The 23,257-nt window shown below is 39.6% G+C and overlaps 2 protein-coding genes across 2 annotated transcripts; both read left to right on the top strand.

Annotated features, from left to right (window-relative positions):
• Nucleotides 1–4,299: 4,299 nt before the first annotated feature.
• On the top strand, nucleotides 4,300–9,133 carry LOC121986407 (xylulose kinase 2-like). Its single transcript, XM_042540346.1, has 11 exons — nucleotides 4,300–4,428; nucleotides 5,111–5,762; nucleotides 5,841–5,929; nucleotides 6,905–6,969; nucleotides 7,178–7,233; nucleotides 7,352–7,472; nucleotides 7,566–7,640; nucleotides 8,058–8,111; nucleotides 8,218–8,306; nucleotides 8,387–8,561; nucleotides 8,699–9,133. Exons 1-11 carry the CDS (start codon nucleotides 4,373–4,375, stop codon nucleotides 8,929–8,931), a joined length of 1,665 nt encoding a protein of 554 aa, XP_042396280.1. The 5' UTR covers nucleotides 4,300–4,372; the 3' UTR covers nucleotides 8,932–9,133.
• A 3,595-nt stretch (nucleotides 9,134–12,728) lies between these two features.
• Nucleotides 12,729–16,021, top strand: LOC121987168 (G-type lectin S-receptor-like serine/threonine-protein kinase At4g27290). Its single transcript, XM_042541061.1, has 7 exons — nucleotides 12,729–12,865; nucleotides 12,948–14,414; nucleotides 14,581–14,699; nucleotides 14,795–15,005; nucleotides 15,092–15,329; nucleotides 15,418–15,571; nucleotides 15,655–16,021. Exons 1-7 carry the CDS (start codon nucleotides 12,790–12,792, stop codon nucleotides 15,946–15,948), a joined length of 2,559 nt encoding a protein of 852 aa, XP_042396995.1. The 5' UTR covers nucleotides 12,729–12,789; the 3' UTR covers nucleotides 15,949–16,021.
• Nucleotides 16,022–23,257: the final 7,236 nt, after the last annotated feature.

A 23,257-nucleotide genomic window follows, 5' to 3' on the forward strand; every position in this document is an offset into this window, starting at 1 on the left:
ACTATCCTCTTATTTAACTTGTACGATTCTATTTCTTCGAAAGAATTATATTAGATTGTCGATCGAAAGTGATCAACGACTCAGATCTTGGAGTAGTCGCTAGATTACGAATCAAGTAAAATCGTACTGTGCCTTAATCTACTTTACTTTATTTCCACTTCTATTTATTTTGATTTGGTTTTAAGAAACAAGACAAAAAAGAAAAGGTTTTAAAACGTTCAAGATTCACTCCCCTCTCGCCTACAACTTATTACTTTGGGAAAACTTCTGCACTGCAGCAAGGAAATCTGGACCGATCGTTTCCCAAGTGGAAGTGTAGAATTTGGTGTTGTGTCCATTCGACCTTGGGGCTTTATCCTTCCCAATCCCAAACAACGCAACCCGTATCTCTTCAGCAATGAATGGTGTTGTCAAACCTGATGCCTGCTCATTGGTCAGTGTTTGTCTAGGCAGTGACCCGTTGTTCATCTATCGGCAATGCTCGTTTGACCTAACAATGCACTAAAATGGCCAACAAACTCCACAATAACCTCTCTTGGGCTGGTGGGCTGCTCCCCAGATCGTTTAGTGATAATAACAATGGCGTTCCACTTGTTGTTGCGCTTCACTAAGTCATGGAAGAAATTAGTACACCGGTCACAATTCTCGAGGTAATGGTCCGTTGTTGGTGAATATCTTTTTTGCCTCTACAAACATCATGGCATGCTTCCGTAACAGTCTAATTCAATTGATGTTTGACCACCAGCTAGCACACTGTGTTGCCCATCTTCCAAGGCCTATTTGTTCCTCAATGTCTACTTTAATATGTGATGGAAGTAAAGTTTGTCGAGATATCACAGCCCACTTTTCAAACGTGTGAACTTAGTCTTGAGTGTAAACTGGGCGTTGCTACTAATCGATTCCCCCCATGAATCCACCACTAGGCTTTGGAAGTCATTGTGCAAAGTCTACATGTTTAGAATTTGGAAGGACGTTGAAAGCCACATTCTTGTGTGCTAGTGGTGACAATGACACAAGAATGATTGAACAAACACTCGGGGGTTATAAACTCCGTATAACTATTATAGTCTTCGAATAGCGAATGTGAATTAACCAATGCACGATCTAATTTACAAGAGACCATACGAATTGTCTATGTCAATCGACATCCAGTCGAATGAAGGTCCACTAGGCCACAAGAACATACATAAAATCTCCAAGTCACGTAACTCATTGTTCGTGACTAGTTGTCCACCCTCACTGTCATGTATTGTCAATAAAGTATTGAAATACCCCATAAGAAATCATGGTTTTAATATGCTCTCTCCTAGCATAGTGAGAGCATTCCATGGGGGCCAGTGAGTAACCATAGAGTGAAAGTCATATATGAATGTTGTCAAGAAATCTCGGCTTATGATGCAACATTGTATACAACAATACATGAATTGATCTGTTACCAATATAACATCTAATTCTACTCATTGCACATCCCAAAGAAATAAAATCCAGTCATGGTTAGAAAAATTAAAGTTATTAGTCATACCCATACTTACAAACGGTCTGTCACTATATGCACACTAGAAGCCACAACCTGCCCACTTTTCAACATGAGTCGTTGGAGCATGGGCGACACCAGGCCATGTTGTGGGCTATTGGTATGCTGTTTTCCCGCACCAACTCTTGCAAGAATAGCTGCTGCACGACCTCCATACCATCATTAGTGTATTGCCCTTCATCATTGCACTGGCTGCTGCAAGTTATTGTTATGGACAAGCCACTGTCTCTGTCGACACTTGACACTGTGCGGCATTTGTCTCTACTGCCACATCCATCACTGTCGAAGCCGTGTGCACACCTTGCATAGACACTAAGGAGATGGGTGTGGGAGTCTCAATTAGAACCGAAGTTTCGTCCCCACCAACGATTGTTGTCGTTATATTCCTTTCTCCATTGACGTTTGTCGGCCTACTTGGAGCTCTAGTCATCCATCTTTGTCTAGAGTGGTATCAACGCCGAACCAATTGGGAGCGTCCTGTCCTCTCCCTAGTATGTGTATCTTTAGGAGTAGTTGTTTGCTTACAAGCACGTTACTTATGTCCAATGCGTTTACAATCCACACAAAATTCTAGCATAACTTCATAGCTAATCTATAACTCGACTTGTACTCCGGTAGATAAGATAATTGACACCTCATGTAACCTTTTCACTTGCACATCTATTTCAACAAAATGTCGGACGTACGTAAGACACTCCTTAGTTCATGTAAGCTTGTTCGTGTACAAGGGTCTACCAATTTTTGAACCAATCAAACTAAGCACCCTTAGAGTCCAACAATTTGAAGGAAGACCATGAATTTGAACCTAAGCTGGGATATACCAATCATTTTGATCAAAGAGAAAATGACTCGACATATGTTTCAAAAATAATAGAATTCAAAAGCAAAGTATGAATCTCCGAGTAGGAGACGATCCCTATTATCTGTCTTGTCAAATTTATAAACAACTCACCTACTCTTATGTAGGAAGAAGTTACTAGAAACACTCCAACGGTTGTCAATGAACTCTATCCTACCTCATTCCGGGTGCTTCCCTATGAAACAACCTAGCAAGCAATGCTCCATTGAATGCTCCATGGAGTCAATATCATCCGCCTCGATATGCATTCGCTTGCACATATGCTCAAATTGATGTAGAGGGGTTGTCATGCTCGTCTTCCGATTATCTTTGAACATATTTACCCAGGATTTACCATGATCTGAAGGTTTTGTTGGTCCCTTATCACAGTTGGCAGTGTTCCTTGCCACTATCGGTGTTGTCATTGGGTCCTTGCCATTATGCATAGATACAATATTATCTTGACCAAAATGTTTGAGGCCCCTTGGTCTAGTTGGACCAACTGATTGCGCCCTATCAACATTCCACACACCCATGACAGTGAGACCTACCGCATCAGCTCCTTTATCCAGCTCAGCAGCCACCACAATAGAATTCCTTGCCATCTCAGCCCTATGTGACACCTCAACAATCCCTTTTCTCAGCATATCAACAACTTCTATTTGGCCAGGGACAACTTCTTGGAGACCAATAAAAAGTGTTGAATGGCTCTGGGCTCTGCCTATAGCAGGGGTCTGTCTCCTTCATTCCATTTCAGTGTAAGGGACAGATGATCACAACCTACACAACCCTGCTCCCCAATTGTAGCCACCAAAAATAGAAATACAGTATGTTTGCTCCCCTACAACTTTCTGCACAAGTTGCACTCTCTTACCTACTCCTTTGCCTTTTGTGGATCAACCTCCTCCTTAGTGAGGGAAAGTCTCTAATGATCGCCGAATTAAACTCTTAGCAAAAAATCGCAAGCTAGAGGAGAGCTTGCACTAGAAACTCCACATCACATGTTCGACCTCACAAAGGTGTTGTTGGATGCACACGAACAACATTAATGATCCCAAATTCAAAAAACTAGGACAACGAATTATGGTGTGAAAAAGAGAAGTCGGTCGAGATACAAGGGAGCAATGAAGGATTAGGGAAGGGACTAACCTGCACCTTCGCTACACTTTCCCCTAAATCTTCGACCGCCACCACAGAAAACCACCACCACCTCAAGGGGAGGCGCCACCACTACCCTGAGCAGACCCCTGACTGCTAGTGAGGAGCATGAGCGCCTACATAGCCAAGGGTAGAGCAATTCAGTTTCTCCTAACCAACCTCCAACCACCTTATCTCTAGGAATCATAGAGGTCCCAGAGTGTAGCACAGCTAGGGGCGGATGATTTCATGACCGAGAGGTCCAGGGTTCGATCATCATGGTATCATTATCTGGGGTTAGCGTCCCGGTCATACGTTTCAGCTGTGTACCTGTATTTATCTGTATTTTATAAATTATTGTTTTTATTTATTTAATAAAAAAATTAAGCAACTTATTATTAATTGACTCAACTTAGGCGGGAGCGAGTTAATTATTGTCTCTTAAAGCTGGGTGGACGGTAAATGGACGAACACATTTTTTAATAAAGACGATTTAATTTTTACATAGTGTCAGGTCATCGTGAGTTAATTATGGTCTCGAGCGGGTTAATTGTTTCGGATTCAAACGAAAATTTTGCCTGTGGCTTCGAACTTTTTGTTTTTTGGTTTTTAATCCTACCTCGGCACTACCGAGAAGTTTAACTGGGTAAAAGTATGGGACCCACTTAGATCCTCAATCGAGGTAAACGCGGGGTGAATACCTCTGCGTCAACTTTATTTCCATTCTGAGTCAAGATAAACTCGACAGCCCAAACAATTATAAATCTTATCTAATTCCAACTATAAATAATAGGGTTAGTGATCTCCACCAAAACCCGTCTGATCTGCTACCCCTCTACATACGTCAAGAAGAGATCGGCGCCATGGCCACCTCCTTGCCGGAAGATGCTCTCTTCCTCGGATTCGACAGCTCTACACAGTAAGCCTTCCCACCTATCTATTTCTTCCTCATTCATTTCGAAGATAAAAACTTTGCCTCTGTGCTCGAATTCTGGGAAAGCTGAAGCTTTCCTAGTTTTTCTATGCTGATTTCCGGACGTTGAGTGAAGTGTTGTACAGATTTAATCATAATGTTTACTCTTCGGTAGCGATCGGGGATCGTGGTTTTGTTTCCTTGGCAATTATGGCTTCCGCTTTAGATGTTCTAAGGGTGGGATGTAACTTTGTTCGTGTCTTAGTTTTTTTTTTTTTTTTATCTACGATGGGATGTTGTAACCAAACACACAGATTTGAGGGAAAAAATGCTGTGATCCTTGTGTTGTTTGCTTGCCTAGCCATTAGGTGCTGATAATGGGATTGTGTTTTTTTCGTTCATTTGCTGATTAAATTTGTAGTCAAGTTGTGCTAGTCATGGAATCGGTCAAGTTCATTAAATTTAATTTCTCAGGTTCATAATGCTATATGCCACGGTTTATTGTTCAATGCTTTTTTAACATAAAACTTGTGATTTTGGAGAGTTATGGATGCTGGAGGCAGATGCCATTTAGTTCGAGTGATAAGTAATTGCTGTGTTATCATTCTCCACTTATTGTTACTCATAGTCTGTTCACTACCATACATGTTTTTTTTTTTATAGTTTATCATATTCTTGAAACATGCAGGTCACTGAAGGCTACTGTCCTAGATGGTAACCTTGTGATTGTTGCTTCAGAAAGCATTCATTTTGATTCTGAATTGCCACACTATAAAACCAAAGATGGGGTCTACAGAGATCCTTCTGAAAATGGAAGGATCGTATCGCCAACCCTGATTTGGGTGGAGGCTTTGGACTTATTGCTTGAGAAATTGAAATCAAAAGTGGACTATAAAAAGATAATAGCTATTTCGGGTAGTGGACAACAGCATGGTAGTGTGTACTGGAGTAAGAATGGAAAGGCTATATTAGCCTCTTTGGATCCATTAAAATCATTACGGATTCAATTGGAGGATGCTTTTTCAGTAAAGGATTCACCTATATGGATGGATAGTAGCACTACATTGCAGTGTAAAGAAATAGAGGTGGCTGTTGGGGGTGCTTTAGAGCTCTCAAAACTTACAGGATCGCGTGCCTATGAGAGATATACTGGGCCTCAAATACGAAAGATTTATCAAACAAAGCCAGATGTTTATAACAACACTGAGAGAATCTCCCTTGTTAGTTCTTTCATGGCTTCTCTTCTAATCGGTGATTATGCTAGAATTGATGAAACTGATGGAGCAGGGATGAACTTAATGGACATTAAACAGCGTAGCTGGTCAAAGATAGTTTTGGAGGTCTCTTTTGTTAACATTAAGCAGTATGGTCAAAATGGGTAACCGCAGCTATAACAAATAAGTCTGCTATTGTGTTAGGCTACAGCACCAGGCTTGGAAGAAAAACTTGGACAGCTTGTTCCTGCTCATGCAGTTGCGGGTCTGATATCTTCCTATTTTGTTGATAGGTGACCTTATTTCCCTAATGAGCTTTTCATAAATATGTTGAGGCTATTGAGTTACATCTAGCTTACACTACCCTTTTTCATTTGTTCATTAATGTTTACTTTTACTCTCTTTATTGAATATGGAAGGTAAAATATTCCAACTGTGCAATGTTATTCTCTCTGTAATTTACCTTTTATGTTGATAGGCAATTTGTTTCCTACTGCATACGCTGTTCCACATTGAAGCTTTTGGTGATTCACTTCACACTAGGACTGACATATTATATTCAGTTTCTCATAACTCTTTCCTTTGTGTGAATTGACCTTAGGTCATGAGATCTACTACATAGAATTTTCCATTCAAGCTTTATTAACAATTAGGTAGTATGTTTTATTTAACTAAAAGTATTTGATATTCCATAGATTAATTTTATAAAAAAAAATATATGATTTGGAATGATTCTTTCTCTTCAAGCACATGGACGACTTAATAACAAAATGCTAGTGTTATTCATATTTTTATTATGTTTCAGATTTATCACTGAATATTATATTGCAGTAGCACTTCACTATATAGTTTATACATGCAAATAAGCAGAGCTAATTCCTACTAAATAAAACACACATCTTGGACTGACCAACAACCTCCTTCCTACATCTATTTGAATGGAAGAAAAATTCAACTACGTGGTCAGAAACTTAATACATTGCCTTTTCGCTTTGTTGGAGGTAGTATCTTAAATTTTTAGTCTAGGTTCCTCTTTTAATTTCTATTGATAATTTAGTCATTTACATGGTCCACTAACTCCAGTCAAGGAGTTTCTGTATTTATATTCAGAATAAATATTTATAGAGAATCTATTTACAACAATTTGCATGGTTAATTAGCTTTCAAATTTCTACTCAATTATATGGTGGAAGAACGTGTTCACTCAACCATTGCAGAAACAAACAAAAGAAATTTGAGACCCAACCTTGTGTCATCTTATTTGGCAGGTTTGACTTCAGAAAAGATTGTGTAATAATTCAATGGTCTGGGGACAATCCTAATAGTCTTGCAGGTGTGTCACCTCTATTTTGCCTGCACATCTTTTTGTTTGTCCTCTTTCTTATTGATGTTACACTTGTGTCTAATATCCACTGCTAAAGGGTTTGTCTTGGAAATTATACTCACCTCCAAATTGATGAAGATTGGCAGTGGCACATCATGTCGTGTATGAGCTCGGTAATCTTTTGTAAACAGTTTAACTTTTTTGGGGTGCTATGCAGGTTTGACCCTCAATACTCCTGGTGATCTAGCTATTAGTCTTGGAACAAGTGATACAGTTAGTTTTGTTCCCTAATTTTTTTCATTTGTGAATAAATATCTCCACTGGAAACCAATCATCAATGTAAATGTCACTTATTATTATATTCAATCTCTTCCCGCTCATTGTTGATCAGGTATTTGGAATTACTAGTGAACCCAAACCAAGTTTAGAAGGACATGTTTTTCCAAACCCTGTTGACCCGAACTGTTACATGGTTATGTTGGTTTATAAAAATGGTTCACTTACTCGCGAAGGTATTCCTTTTATAATTATAAATGCATATTATTATATATTCGGATAACCCCTTCCAACTTCAATCATAGTTGACCTTCAATAAATGATTACAGATGTACGAAACCGTTATGCAGAATGCTCTTGGGATGTTTTCAACAGCTATTTGGAGAAAACACCTCCTCTAAATGGTATTTTCTTATTATTTAGTAATCACGCTGATGTCGTGCTTAGTGCTATTATCTTTGATCGAAATTGAATCAGATCATGTAATTTTTTTATCTGCAAGGTTTAGAAACATATAATTAGCAAATAATTACACACTTCCCAATTTCTACATAGCAGAACATCACATAAGATTTGGTTGGATTTCTTCTGGTTTTCAATATTTCACATTTTCAATGAACTTGTTGCTATTGTGGGAAGCAATAAAGCTAATGGAAACATAATGTAACTGTGTTTAATACGTGTGTAATATACTTTGATGTATTATTATATTTCATATGGTTCATCTAATATGTTTGGATAGAAACAAAGCATCCTTATATTTGGAACGTGTTCCTGTGTATTCTTTTCATCATTGTAGTCATTATCTTGTATCCTCGTAGGTGGAAGATTAGGATTCTACTACAAAGAGCATGAGATCTTGCCTCCACTCCCCGGTAGTCGATAAAGCCTATCTGTTTTCTCCAATTAGTTAGCTCCAAGTTCTTTATTTCTTCAGGGATGATTATTCATTCTTCTGTGACACACTTCAATTTATGTCAGTTGGATTCCACCATTATGTTCTTGGAAGCATTGACTCATTAGATGAAGCAGAGGTTTCAGAAGTTGGGGAGTTTGATCCTCCTGCAGAGGTTGGTTAATATAATAACACAGTTTTCATAACCCATCAGCGCAACTCTCAAATTTTCATCGGAGTTAATTCCTGCTGTAGGTGCGTGCAATAATCGAAGGCCAGTTCCTCTCAATGCGAGGTCATGCTGAGAGGTTCGGTATGCCAACTCCTCCAAACCGGATAATTGCAACTGGTGGCGCATCATCAAATGAGTATATTCTTAAATCCATTGCCAACATTTTTGGTTGTCCAGTCTATACAGTACAACGACCCGGTAAGTCTACACTTTAGTCTAATTTCTTCTTGATAACCAAATTACTTGTTCTAGTTGTAGTGCTGAAATGCTGATTGTACAAGCCCCTCGAATGTCTACTTCATTTTCACAAGTAATTCGTATGCTCTGTGCTACAGATTCTGCTTCCTTGGGGGCAGCTCTGAGGGCTGCTCATGGATGGTTGTGCAACAAAGAAGGCCAGTTTGTGCCGATCTCAAGCTTGTATGGTGACAAGCTCGATAAAACCTCTTTGAGCGCGAAGCTTGCGTCCCCGGCCGGTGATGGAAATCTTCTTTCCAAGTACACTTTGCTGGTGAACAAGAGAATGCAGATTGAGAAAAGCCTCCTGGAAAAGTTTGGCCGAGGATAAAAACTAGGTTGGTCACTAAAAACAGTTTATGGTAGCTTTGAATTTATTGAAAGTCGAATAAAGTTTTTGAGGTTATCAAACTCTTATTTATGAAACATGGGAATAATTAGGATTCATGGCTAATAATTGTACATAACATGAGTCATTTTAACTTGCACTATGCTCTGTATTAACAGATTATAGTTTAATCCCTTGTTTTTGATGGTCGGAGTAGAATTTTATTTTTATCATCTTTGCTAAAATACCCTTAAATGGCTCCTTGTGCCAGTTAGGACTAGGGCTGCAAACGAATCGAGCCGGCTCGCGAGCTTTTCGAGCCGGCTCGAAAAATATTCGATTCGTATTTGAATTTATCGAATTCGAGCTGAACTCGAACATGTTCGAACTTTTTTTCGAGCTGAACTCGAGCTTAAATTGTATTGTTTGAGCCGCTCGCGAGCCGCTCACGAGCCTTAATATTTATTAATATAAATTAAATATATATTAACTAAATAAATTTCGAGCCTTTCGAACTTATTTTCGAGTAATAATTTGAATAGTTCGCAAACATGTTCGAATATTTCGAGCCGAATTCGAACCCGAACCCTAATTCGAACCGAACTCGAACTAAACATTTTAAATTTTTTGAGCTTCGAATCGAGCTCGAACTCATATATACCTATTTTGAGCCGAATTCGAGCCTTAAATTTTTCAACATATTCGACTCGATTCGATTCGTTTACACCCCTAGTTAGGACCATCGTAAGTGCTCCTTAGAACCCCAAACACATCTAGACTAGTGTCTTCAAAATGGACATTAAACGCATCTGAAATCGATTTGATAGATTGTATATGACGATCGTTCTAGTCTAATTAGATTTCTTCTTAAAGTAGCCTAACCAAGGACAATCAAAGGTATTTACCAGTGGCGGATCTAGGTGGAGCGGGGGTGTGCTTGAGCACCTCCTTACTTCCAGAAAATTTCACCAATATATTGTAATCCGAGGGACAACAAGAAGGAAGACAAGTTCTATCTTCCTTCTTTGAAGACACTCTTCCTCTTTTATCTGAATCCACTACTGGTATTGACCACCCTAAGACATTGGGCAAAACACCTACAATATTGGCTGTATTAAAATATAATCATATTTTCAATCCAAAGTAGACTTCTATCAAATTATTAATTAAAAAAAAAAGACAAAAGTCCTGTCTCGAGAAAAAAAATTACAGTAGTCTTATTTTGAAATACGTAATAAAAATTCAGTTTAAATTTTAAAGGAAGAAAATAATTTTTTTTTATAAGTTAATATAAACCGAGTTGAAAATTCAAGGGAAGAATAGAATTTTTTTGAATGAGTCAGAAAATCGCAGTTATTTGAAAATACGGTAACTATATATATAAAAATTAATGAAAAGTTTAAAAAACAATAGCAAATATGGTGAGCATAAACTTATATGATATTAAGTTTAATGTAAATCAAAGGATACGAGACATAAAATAAAAATGATAAGAAATTAACTAAATTGAGGGTCAAACTAGTGGCTGAATCCAAAGTCAAGTGGAGAGTTGATCTCCATGAATGTAGCTTCCGAGTCTTTCACAGAAGATATATTTTGTATATTTTACATACAATTGGTGTTTTGGGTCCGAAGAACAGTGGGACAGTTATTCCTAGTAGTCGTATTTTGATAAAGTCAAGTCATGAAAGTTAGAGCATCTCCAACGCAGCTTAAGCTTCTTATTTTCTCTCTGCGGATGTGACAAGTAAAAATTAAGAGATCGAACCTAGTTTTCTAATCTCTTTCATCTTTTCTTTCCGGTAAGGATGACAATGAGTCGGGTTCGGGTCAGATTCTATATCCTTCGTCCCTATACTCATCGGGTATAGGATCTCCGATGGATATATCCATACCCATTAAATGATCAGATATCTTTTATAGTTATAATTTTTCTTCTTTCTTTCCAACTATTATCATTCAACAAAAATATATTAAAATTAACAACCTATTAAAATATATATATATATATATAATTAAAAAAAATAGATTAAATATTTATATAGTCTCCTTCTAATATCAACAAAAATAGTAAATTGATTTTGAGAAAAGAAAATTTTCTTTAATATATGCATATATATTATATAATCGAGTATTCAGGTCAGGCATCGGGTATTGATAGTTCTTCTATACCCTTCTCCATTCGAATCGGATGTCAAATTCTCTATCGAATTCGGATAAAATTATCATCCCTACTTTCTAAGGGCCACAAAAAAACCTTTCTTTATCATGAACTTGGAGATGCCCTTAGGCACAAGTTTGAAAAATTATAGCGCTCGACAGGGTAATCTCCAATGCCAGATTTTTAATAGATTTGTAAAATAAAAACAAAGCTCAATAAAAAAAGTTTTAATAATTGTAACGGTGAAATTTGGGATTTTTAGGTCAGAGTAGTTATAAAAAATCAAACTTACAGGAAGTCATTAATAAAATAATATTATATGCTTGACCCTTTTAAAATAATTTTAAAATGAATTATTTTATTTGTGAATTATTTTAGTAATGAAGTTAATTTCACGAAGGATTTAATTATAATATTTTATTTTTTTGGTAAGGAAGTCGACTTGTATGACAGTCAAAGTCAAAATCAAAGTCAAAGTCAAAATAAAAAAGTGTCAGTATTCGGAGCTAGTGCATACGATTGTCTCAACCGAGTGGTCATCCGATCAGACCCTTCATCCGACCGGACCCTTTAGTCGGTCAGACCCTGAGCCCCTTAGTATAGTGGGGGTTTTGAGCTGATTCAGTATCCTTTAGAGTGAAGTTCTCTTCGTCACTCGGGTTATTATGATTAACTATCCCGGCGGACAAACTGAACACTTGGTCTGATCGAATTCAGTGACCAAACTGAAGGGTCGAGCGGAGGAGGAAACCCTGACAACATCCCTCAAATTTGACCCATCGCTTTGGCAAGCAATAGCCGGTCGACCTTTACGAATAACTCAGTCGACTTGCTAGGTAAGCATATTGTGGGCCCCTTAATCCAATGACTTATATTCCTTTTTAACATTTTGTATCACGAAGAATAAAATATATTCTGTATGCAAACTGTATACTAGAAGCTTCCAACCTTTCAAACGCAGGGATTGTCCGCCCATTTTGGGAAAGGTGTCAAAATATCTTTATGATTTGTACTTTTTTGAAAAGTGTTTTGAGATTCGTGCATAAATAAACAATAATACTATAAAAGAGGCTCTCCATCAACAGGCACAAGTATACAATGCTCGAGCGGGTAGAGAGACAGATCAGGTCGAGCGGGTGAGTACTCGACCGAGTACAGCAGCGTAGCTGATCGAGCAGTGAGGTTGAGCTGGCAGATTGACCGAGTCGCAGAGGGCTGACCGGGTGCGGTCGAGCCGGTAGAGTAGCAGATCAAGCCAACTGGTTGATTAGGCAAGGTCGCCAATCAACTAAAGTTTATGATCGGACAGAACTATGAGCAATTTTAATGATTGATTAATGAGGCCGTTTATATTCTGCATTATCTGCATAAGAGAAAATCTTTCTTCGTACATTTATTCATATCATCAATACATGTGAATCAATATAAGTCAATTAATATACCTTGAAATTTTCAAGATGAGACTAAAGTCCCATGCATAATGTAGCTTGAAGCCTCTTTTATCTCTTCTCCATTCGCATATTTACAAACGCTACTCTGACTCGATGACTATAACTAACTTAGACCTCTTCCCTGGCCCGGTTCGGCTGGGATCACGTCTATATATAGTCCCCACGGACTGGCAATGTAAAACATACATATAAATCCATCACGATCTTGAACTTGTATCAGAGATCGATCATTCAAACCCCAGCTAAAGAATGAAAACAATAATTCTTCTTCATCTTCTTCTGCTCAGTCTGTTCGATGGAGCAATTCTGGTTCCTGGCCAGTCAGGTAATTGCATTTCAGTTTTTAATTTCTTCTATTTGATCTTCCTTTTTCTTCTCCATTAAAATCGCTTTGTTTTTTTTCGTAGGTGATATTGATACAATGGCTCCGAGCAGTTCGATCGTGTACGGCGAAACTTTATCCTCTGCCGGAGGAATCTTTGAATTGGGGTTCTTCAGTCCCGGCGACGACGGCAGCAAGCACTACTTGGGCATCTGGTTCAAGAACATCTCGGCGATGACTGCGGTGTGGGTGGCCAACAGGGACAGCCCCTTGCAGAGCGCCCGGGGCTCGCTCAACCTCACCGCTGACGGGAATCTTGTCCTCTTCAACGGCACCGGCTTCGTCGTCTGGTCGGCCGGCACGTCGGGCACCGTAAACGCTGCTCTGCAGCTCCTGGACACCGGCAACCTTGTGCTCAGAGGAGGCGCTGCCGCCGTCTGGCAAAGCATCGACCACCCGACCGATACTTCCCTCGCCGGAATGAAGATCGGATTGGACCGCCGGAGGAACGTCGACAGGTATCTGACCTCGTGGAAGACGGCTTCCGATCCGTCGCCGGGGGAGTTCTCTTACAGGATGGAGAGCAAGGGAGTTCCGCAGCTGTTCTTGCGGAGAGGAGCCGGAGACGTCGTCTACCGCAGCGGGCCGTGGAACGGAAAAGGCTTCAGCGGTCGGCCAAGGACGGCGACTGAACCTCTGTTCCAGTTCGCTTACGCCGACGATCGGGAGGGGTTGTACTACACGTTTCAGAATTCGGACCCTGCGATTCTCATGAGGGTGTATCTGAACGAGGCCGGAGATTTCCAGCGGTGGACGTGGACGAAAGGGAGCGACCGGTGGAACCTGTTCTGGAAGGTGCCGGAGGACCAGTGCGACAACTACGGGATCTGCGGCCGCAACGGCGTCTGCACCACCGCCTACTCGCCCCCGTGCCAGTGCCTGCCGGGCTTCATACCCGCGTACCCCGAGGCCTGGAGCCTTAGGAACAACACCGACGGCTGCGCGAGGAGGACCGGCCTGAATTGCTCCACCGACGGCTTCCTTCCCGTGCAGAACGTCAAGCTCCCCGACACCGTCAACGCCACCGCCGCCAACAAGACCCCCGGCGAGTGCATGAGCTGGTGCCTGAGCAACTGCTCCTGCACGGCTTACGCTTTGATCAGAGACACCGAGTGCATAGTTTGGTCCGGCGATCTCCTCGACGTCAGAGACTTCGCTGACGGAGGTGATGAAGTCTACATTCGGCTCGCGGCTTCCGAATTGGGTAACGTCTTCTTCCTCATCAGAATCCAGCTCTTGTTCAAGAATCTTAATCCGACCAATTCCTTTCTTGTAGAATCTCTAAGAGGCGGCGGCGGCGGCGCAAGGAAGAAGAAAGCCCCCAAGGCTGTGATCATCTCTGTGGCGATCTTCGTTCCCTCATCGGCTTGCTTGCTTTTAGCTCTGTGGCTGAGATGCAGAAGAAGAACACAAGGTAAGATCGACTTCGACTTCGACCTTGCTTATCATGCACAATCTTGGGACAGCTGGGGAATAAAATTCCCCTATCCCCGTATTATACTCTGTCCGTCACATGTTCGCTCGGATGCTACGATTTACCTCCCTTATGATGACCTTGGGTCGGGTACAGCGGAGGCGTTAGGGGTGAACGTTTCGCCTTTTTACCACAATTGCTTATCATGCACAATTAATAATGAAGAAGAAGCTTCATTTTACAGGAAACGAAGAACAAATGCTAGAGCTGAAACTGTATGAAATGTCCACAATACGAGCAGCCACAAGTGATTTCTCCATGGAAAACCTTCTCGGTGAAGGTGGATTTGGCCCTGTGTACAAGGTGATTGATTGATTGTGTCTGATGATCGAATTAAATGGAGCTAGCTAGGGATTCTAAAAATCAATCTGAATTAGATTTGTGAAAATTTTGTGCAGGGTCTAATGGAAGATGGACTGGAAGTTGCCGTCAAGAGATTGTCAAAAAGCTCGACCCAAGGCATAGAGGAGTTCAGAAATGAGCCTCATCTGGTAGTGCAACTTCAACACAACAATCTAGTTCGTTTGCTTGGATGCTGCATTGAGGAAGGAGAAAGGATTTTAGTCTATGAATACATGCCTAACAAGAGTTTGGATACTTTTATTTTCGGTATGGCAGTTTAACTCCCTCTATCTATCTATCGATCGATCGATCAATCAATTGTTTGTTGGGTAAACCAATTCAATCTTTGACAGATAGAGTCAAGAGCGAATTGTTGGATTGGCAAACGCGCTTGAAAATTATAGAGGGAGTTGCTCGGGGACTTCTTTACCTTCACCGCGACTCGAGAGTGAAAATAATACACAGAGATTTGAAGGTAAGTAACATCCTACTCGACATCGATATGACACCGAAGATATCAGATTTTGGGATGGCAAAAATTTTCAAAGCGGATCAAACTGAAGAAAGAACTGAAAGACTAGCCGGGACATAGTAAGTGCATGTGTTTTATTCAACCGAATTTATCGATATTTGTTTACCAAGTTAAGTTGAATACGGTTGAATTGTGAATATCATGCAGTGGATATATGTCGCCCGAGTATATAATTGAAGGTTTATTTTCAGAGAAGTCTGATGTCTTCAGCTTTGGTGTCATACTTTTGGAAATTCTAAGTGGAAAGAAGAGTAGAACATTAGGCAAATTGCAACCTCATAAAAACTTCCTTATACTTAATGTAAGAACTCATTAATTTTTAAGTAAAATTATTTGATTAAGTGTAATTGTACTTACATATATACTTGGAACTTTTGTTTGTAGGCATGGAGCCTTTGGAAGGAAGAAAGATGCCTAGAACTAGTTGATGAAGCAATGGGAGATTCGTACCCAAGATCGATAGTTAAGAGATTCATCCAAGTAGGGCTTTTGTGTGTGCAAGAACGAAGTGATGACAGACCGACAATGGAGAATGTGGTTGTAGCGTTAAGTAGTGAAGACGTTACACTATCCAATCCTAGTGATGTTGTTGTCCACGCAACAAGCACAATGAGTGCAAATGAAAAAGATTGGAGTTCTAGCAACGAGCTAACAATAACACAATTAGAGGGTCGTTGAGATGCCCTTTAGATAAATATTCTTAGGGTAACAAGTAGAGAGAGTTAGATTTTCTCCATTAAGTTTAAATGTTACAACCAGATCTCAATAATGTTTATATTGTAATTTGTAAATTAACAACCACAATTATTATCAATTTATTATATTTTTATTTATATTTAAATAAATTTTATTTTATTCCATAATTATATAGAAATTCTTATTTAATGTTTCCTCTTCCGAAAGTATTGTGTGTATTTTTTATATCTCACGATATTTAATTATGATATTTATTCATTGTCTAAATATATATTCTAGAAGAAAAAGGAAATGCAAAAATATTTACTTCTTCAATTAAAATATTTTCTAGAATAAGATTGGTATTAGTTTATCCGTTCTTATTCATATTTCTATATTAGGTATCTAGATTTTTGGAATAAACACCCTCATCCTATATTTTATCCATCAATTAAATTTAAAAAGCACGGTGACTCTTAATGTGGCACTTCAAGTTCACTTCAATTTACTTAAGAAATACACCATGTCTCTTACCACCCACAGACCCGAGGACTATCAACTCTTATTCATGAAACATAGGAATAGTTAGGCTAATAATTACACATACAAATGAGTCATTTTAACTTATAATAGGGTCTATAACAACGTATATATTGTTTACCCCTGTGGGTTGGTGGAAAATTTTTATGGGAACGGATAAGTTATCTCAGATTCTCAGATTCGGTATTATCTAGTTCAATATTTTTTTTATATAATAACATATTGTTGTTTATTTCGATCAAATGCAAAGGATGAGAAAAAACTTGAGTGGATCAAAATCACCCACCATCCCTTCTTTTTTCATCTTTGCTAAAATACCTTCATATGACTCCTTAAGACCCTAGATGTGACTAATATCTTAAAAATTGGCCTAGCTAGCCAAGTTTAACACAAAATAGGAGACTAATCCGAAACCGATTTGATAGAAATTAAATACTACAATAGTTCTAGACTTCTAGTTGAATCAGATTTCTTCGTCAAGTAACCTAAACAACAACAACCAAAGGCATTGACTACCCTAAGACACTGGCCAAAACACCTATAATCTTGCTTATATTAAATTATAATCATATTTTTCAATCCAAAATAGACTTCTATCAAAATATTGATACCGATTAAAATACTACCAGAACGAAATTAATTATCCATCGCTAATCAGTTGCTATTTCCAAATAGCTACCGATTATTCCTATCTCTATAAAATTGATTATTGACGCCATTTAGTAATGGAATTAAAGTTTTTATTGCTAAGTTTAGTGATGGAATATAAATCCTCTCAAAACTTAGTGACAGATATATCATGCAGTGGATATATGCTGTCTAAGTACATAATAGAAGGTTTATTTTTGGAGAAGCCAATATCTTTAGCTTCGATGTCATACTTTTGAAAATTCTAAGCAGAATGAAGATTAGAACATTAGGCAAATTGCAACCTAATATAAATTTCCTTATACTTCATGTAAGAACTCAATTGGTTCCCTCGGATGGATCTAGTGGTTAGCGCATGAGGTGTTATCATAATGAGATCTGGGATTCGAATCTCGACAAAGCAGAGGTAAATACCTCCCTTATGTACTAGTCACTATTTCAAAGGCTAGTAGTCATCCGTGATTTACCTCCTCCGTGTTGACCTTAGGATGGGTTGATGGGGGCGCTGGGGATGAACGTATTCATCTTTTTACCACAATATAAGAACTCAACCTCGATCGTCATTAATTATATTTTTTAGTAAAATTATTCAACTAAGTGTATGTGTACTTACATATATACTTGGAACTTTTGTTAATTTATTGGCATGGAGCTTTTGGGAGGAAGAAAGTGTTAGAAATAATATTGTATTTTTTATTAATGCCCACATATATGATGACTCATATTTTATTTTATTATAATTAAATATCATTATTAAATAACCACAATTATAATTAATAACTATATTGATATTGGTACATAAATAGACCATTCTCAAATTTATTTATGAGACATGAGAATAATACATATGAGAATGAACCTATTAAATTAAAAGATAATTTAATCTATTTATGCAATGACTTCTTTTATTTTTGGTATAGCAATGTTGGATGCAGATTGTACAGTATTCGAGCGAGCTGAGCGGTCGAGCAGTAAAGCGAACAGGTCGACCTAATGTTTGACCGGACAGAAAGCTAAATGATTGAGCGGGACAAGCAAGCAGCCGGCCGAATCACAGGCCAAGTGACTGAGTGACCAGACGAGTGTCCAGTTGAGCAAATGGACTCAGACCAAATTTTGCCCTGATCGGTCTAGCATTTAGCGCGCGTAAGTCACGCTTGCACACGAGTCAATATGGTTGAGTGCAATCCGAGCCCTGAATTTACACCCCTTGCTCACTCACGCGTAAGAGAGAGAGTCATTCTCCATGCATTTGTTCACATCATCAATGCATGTGAATCAATATAAACCAACCAATATACCTTGAAATTTCAAATATGAGACTAAAGTCCCATTCACAATGGAGCTCTATGTTTCTTCCACCTCTTCTCCATTCACATATATCCACAGACAATTTAACATTCTCTATCGATCGATGTCTCTCGACCTTTTGAATCGTTGGGCAAACTGATTCCGACGTCTCAGATAATGCCAGGAGTGAACTGTAGGATTGGGAAAAGCAGTTTGCGATTATTGTGGGAGTCGCTCGAGGGCGTCTTTACCTTCATCACGATTGAAGATAATACATAGAGATTTGAAGACCAGCAATATCCTTCTCGACTGTGGTATGAACCCGAAGATATCTGATTTTGGAATCGCAAAGCATTTCAAAGTAGATCAAATTGAAGAAAGCATCGAAATAATAGCCAGGACATAGTAAGTGTTTTTCAATCAAATTTATAGATATTTGTTTGCCGAGTTAGTTAAGATAAATAACATTGAACTGTGAAATTGTGCAGTGGATATACGCTGCTCGAGTATGCAACTCAAGGTTTATTTTATGAGAAGTCCAATGTCTTCGGCTTCAGTGTCATACTTTTGAAAATTCTAAATTCTAAGCGGAAAGAAGAGTAGAACATTTGACAAATCGCAACCTCATTTAAACCTCCATGTAAGAACTCAACCTCGTCATTCTAAGTAAAATGATTTGACTAAATCTACTTACATACTTGGAACTTTTTGTAGGCATGGATCCTTTGGAAGGAAGAAAGATGCCTAGAACTCGTTGACAAAGCAATGGGAGACTCGTGACCAAAATCAAAAGGTAAGAGATTCATCCAAGTAAGTCTTTTGTGCGTGCAAGAACGAAGCGATGACAGGCGAGCACACTGCCGAATACTAGTGATGTTGTTGTCTACACGTATGACAAGCCCAACAAGTATAAACGAAAAGATTGGAGTTCTAGCAATGAGCTAACAATAACATAATTGGAGGGCCGTTGAGATGTCCTAATTCATACAAAGATGGTTGGGTGTTGGACACAAACAATCTAATGCCCGAGATTTACTAGTATTAGTTGAATTTAAGCTACACTGAATTAAATTTAACTTACAGTCGAAATGACTTGAGTGGATAATCTCAGCTGCCAGCAGGGGCTGGTTTATGCTACGTGCCAAAGAGCGGTTGGGCAGGTCTGCAGAGCGGCAGACCAGATCTGCAGAGCGGAAGACCAGGTCTGCAGAGCAGAGCGATAGGGCTGGTCTGCAGAACAGAAGACCAGATTTGTAGAGCGGAAGACAAGATCTGCAGGCAGAGCGGAAGACCAGAGAGGTAGAACAGGTCTGCAGAGCGGCAGACCAGATCTGTAGAGCGGAAGACCAGGTCTGCAGAGCGGAAGACCAGGTCTGCAGAGCGGAAGACTAGGTCTGCAGAGCAGAGCGACAGGGTTGGTCTGCAGAGTGGAAGACCAGATTTGCAGAGCGGAAGACAAGGTCTGCAGGTAGAGCGGAAGACCAGAGAGGTAGAACAGGTCTGCAGAGCGCCAGACCAGATCTGCAGAGCGGAAGACCAGGCCTGCAGAGCGGAACGACAAGGTTGATCTGTAGAGCGGAAGATCAGATCTGCAGAGCGGAAGACCAGGTTTGCAGAGCAGAAGACCAGGTCTGCAATTGGGTCGAATGGGCAGAAAAGCTGACCGAGGCCAGCGAGTCGCAGTTTCCTTGAAACAGATTCGCCCACCTCCGGCTGTGCTTCGAGGCTTACAAAGGTCGTCTGTTTCCAGGATACAACGGTCGACCGTGAATCCGACCAAACACTGATGGTCACTGCGAACTGAGTGGCACCCGAACGCTACGACACTCCGTCGAGCAGGAGCTGCACGACAGAGGAGGAGGAAGAAAACGGAGATGTTTGTTTACGATGTCCTCTATGGGTTATCTGAACACATTTGGGCACTTCGACTTATACCCAATTATCTCGGGTCCACACTTCCAAGAGATGTTTGTTTACGATGCCAAAGTATAAGTCTCTATGAGCAAAATGACTTATATACCTCAAGTCAAAGGAAACTTGCACTCGAATTGCAATAAGAACTTCATAGACATATCCATATATGTAGAAAATCATATGAAATCTTACAGCAAGTCACTCCAATGAACTAGTTACGATAATTAGCATCCACGTTTAACTCTCGACATCTCAATCTTTTCAGCTTGTGAGAAACAACTACTTGGCCGAACCAAAGAGTATAACCCGTGCTAGTCTTACAGAATTAATGATATCCGAATACACTAATTCGACGACTAGAGAAATTCTAATATTTCATAATTGCACATGTAGAGATAATCATAAGTTGTAATCCAATAACAAATTCTCTCATGTTATAAATTGTATTACGGACATTTAGTAAATGAGTTTAAAACTATTCAAACATATTGATATGGTGGTGAAGAGGAGTCCCACTAAAGATAAGTCAAAGCAAGGAGGACCGAATGACGTGTAGATCAGAGTCAAGCAAGGCTGAATGTGCCAGTTATGTCCAAACAAGCAAGCAAGGCCGAGCGGACAGTATAAAGTTAAGAGACAAATGGACACTACATCCCTTGACCATCGTCCAGGCCGAGCGGGCATCACGTCCGTTCGAGAGACATGCAACCCTCCGATTACGGAAAAGATGAGTGAAGGAAGATTGTGCTGTTCAACATGACCGAGCAGGGGTGTCCCGACTGAGTGAACACCGATCGGCCTATAGTAGGACGCACCCATATATCTCCTCGTACTCTTTTAGAGGTTTGTGCCACTAATAACGGAGCAGGTTCCACAGACAAATAGTACTTTGGAAGTTTCCAACCTGTCGCATCAGAGATATGCATGCTCACTTAAGGAAAGGTGTCAGGGACACTTTTTGACTTATCTTCTCATAGGATACTTGGAAAAACGTGCTCATGTTTTGAGATACGCACACATACACTACAATGACACTATAAAAGGGGGTTCCCATCTACAGGTGAAGGTATGCATAACTTCATTATTCTACATATTATTTGCTACAACATTTTTAATATTCTCCACATCATCGAAAACTGACTTGAGCGTCGGAGGGTGAACGCTAGGAAACCCTTTCTAGCCTGACACTAATGCATTTGTGTTGCAGGATCCTGTAGAGTGTTCGCCTTGTCAAACTTCTAGCTATTTCCCAAGCTTGCCATCTTCTCCGCTTTCGGATAGGATCACATATAATATGTACTCAAATAGTGAATCTATATTTATCAAATAAATAGTAAAACTATAAGACGATTACCTTAGGACATTCCTCAAAATCTAACAGTATATGCATGGAGTACTGTAGTATAGGAGCCCGTATCGTGCAATTTTAACGCACCACATAAGGGTTTAGAGGACATACAAATACAGCTACACATTGAATAGAAATGTGGCCCTACTCGAGGCTGGCATCCTGCCAGCCTAGCACATGGTCATGGTAAAAAAAACAAACCATCTTTTGTGCTTGGTACCTTCTTTGGAGTCCTTAGAGACATGGAGTCATATGAAGCCGTACCTGATTTGGAATCATGAGAGACATGAAGGCGTATGGAGCTTTAAAGTAAAGATTGAAAGCACATGATGCATTTTGAGTTGGTGAGTGGAGGATGAGATTATATATAACTTTAAGGAATGTGCACACACATCATGTGAGAGTATGTATCTTGAGCGTGCGAGCATGTATCTGATGGTGAGGATTTAGATGAATAGATTTATTTTGAATAATCTATCTAGTTCGCAACAAATGGCTTGTAGTAAAGACATTCTAAATCCATTTATGGCTAATGCTTTGCTAAAAATCCTATGAGGGTGAATAGATCTATCAAAATGATCTATATCTAGTCCGTAACAAACAACTCATGGTAAAGATATTACAAATATGTTGATAGTTGATCACTTGTTAAGAGTGTGCAGGGAACGATGATGGTGACCTTTGGGCAGTTTGAGGAGATAAGCATATCCGTATCATTTTGGCCCTAGATGAGCAGGCCCACTAGAGGAGGATGGCTAGTGAGGATAGCTAGCGAGATGCATGGAGACAGTGAGATTGTTTAATGTTGATGGCATTGATAAATGGAGCCACCTATGGACGGGTGATGACTAGGGATGACAACGGGCCGGTTTGGCCAATCCTAGAACCCTCCCCGCCCAAAAAAAAAGACTCGAACCCGGACCCATCCTGCCTAATTTTTCAACTCGTCCCATCTTGAAACCCGATAGGTCCATAGTGGGTTGGACCCACCAATCCGCTAGGCTTAAAAAATAAAAATGAAAGTCAACAATAAGTTATATATATATATATATATATATATATATATATATATATATATATATACACACACACGGGTGGGTTCATTGAAACTCATAATCCACCCTGAACCTGCTTCTAAACCCAATCAACGGGTTTAGACCTGTCCCGTAGCCCGTTTGATCGGGTTTAAACCCACCTCGAATGGGCTTGGTTTAATACGAGACCGGGTTTAAACCTGACTAGTGACAACCGTGACTAGTGGAACAACCTATGGACAGATGGTGACACTAAGACTATTTGACATGGATGATCGATACCGGTCGATGCCCAATCTACTATGGATTGTACGGAAGGTAGGTAATCGACCGGAGTACACTTGATGATGAGATCGGGTGAGAGAGATGTTGGTATACATGAGAGTGATGGTACACATAAGATCACTTGTATGTCATACCTTAGATACCTTCATAGATCTGACATTTTGTCGTAACATGTGTAGGGATTTTGGGGTTTTGTATGTATGTGCATTTCTTAAATGATATATATTTATCTTTCATTAAAAAAAAAATTCAT

This window comes from Zingiber officinale, chromosome 5B, assembly GCF_018446385.1.
Source record: "Zingiber officinale cultivar Zhangliang chromosome 5B, Zo_v1.1, whole genome shotgun sequence".
NCBI lineage: Eukaryota > Viridiplantae > Streptophyta > Magnoliopsida > Zingiberales > Zingiberaceae > Zingiber > Zingiber officinale.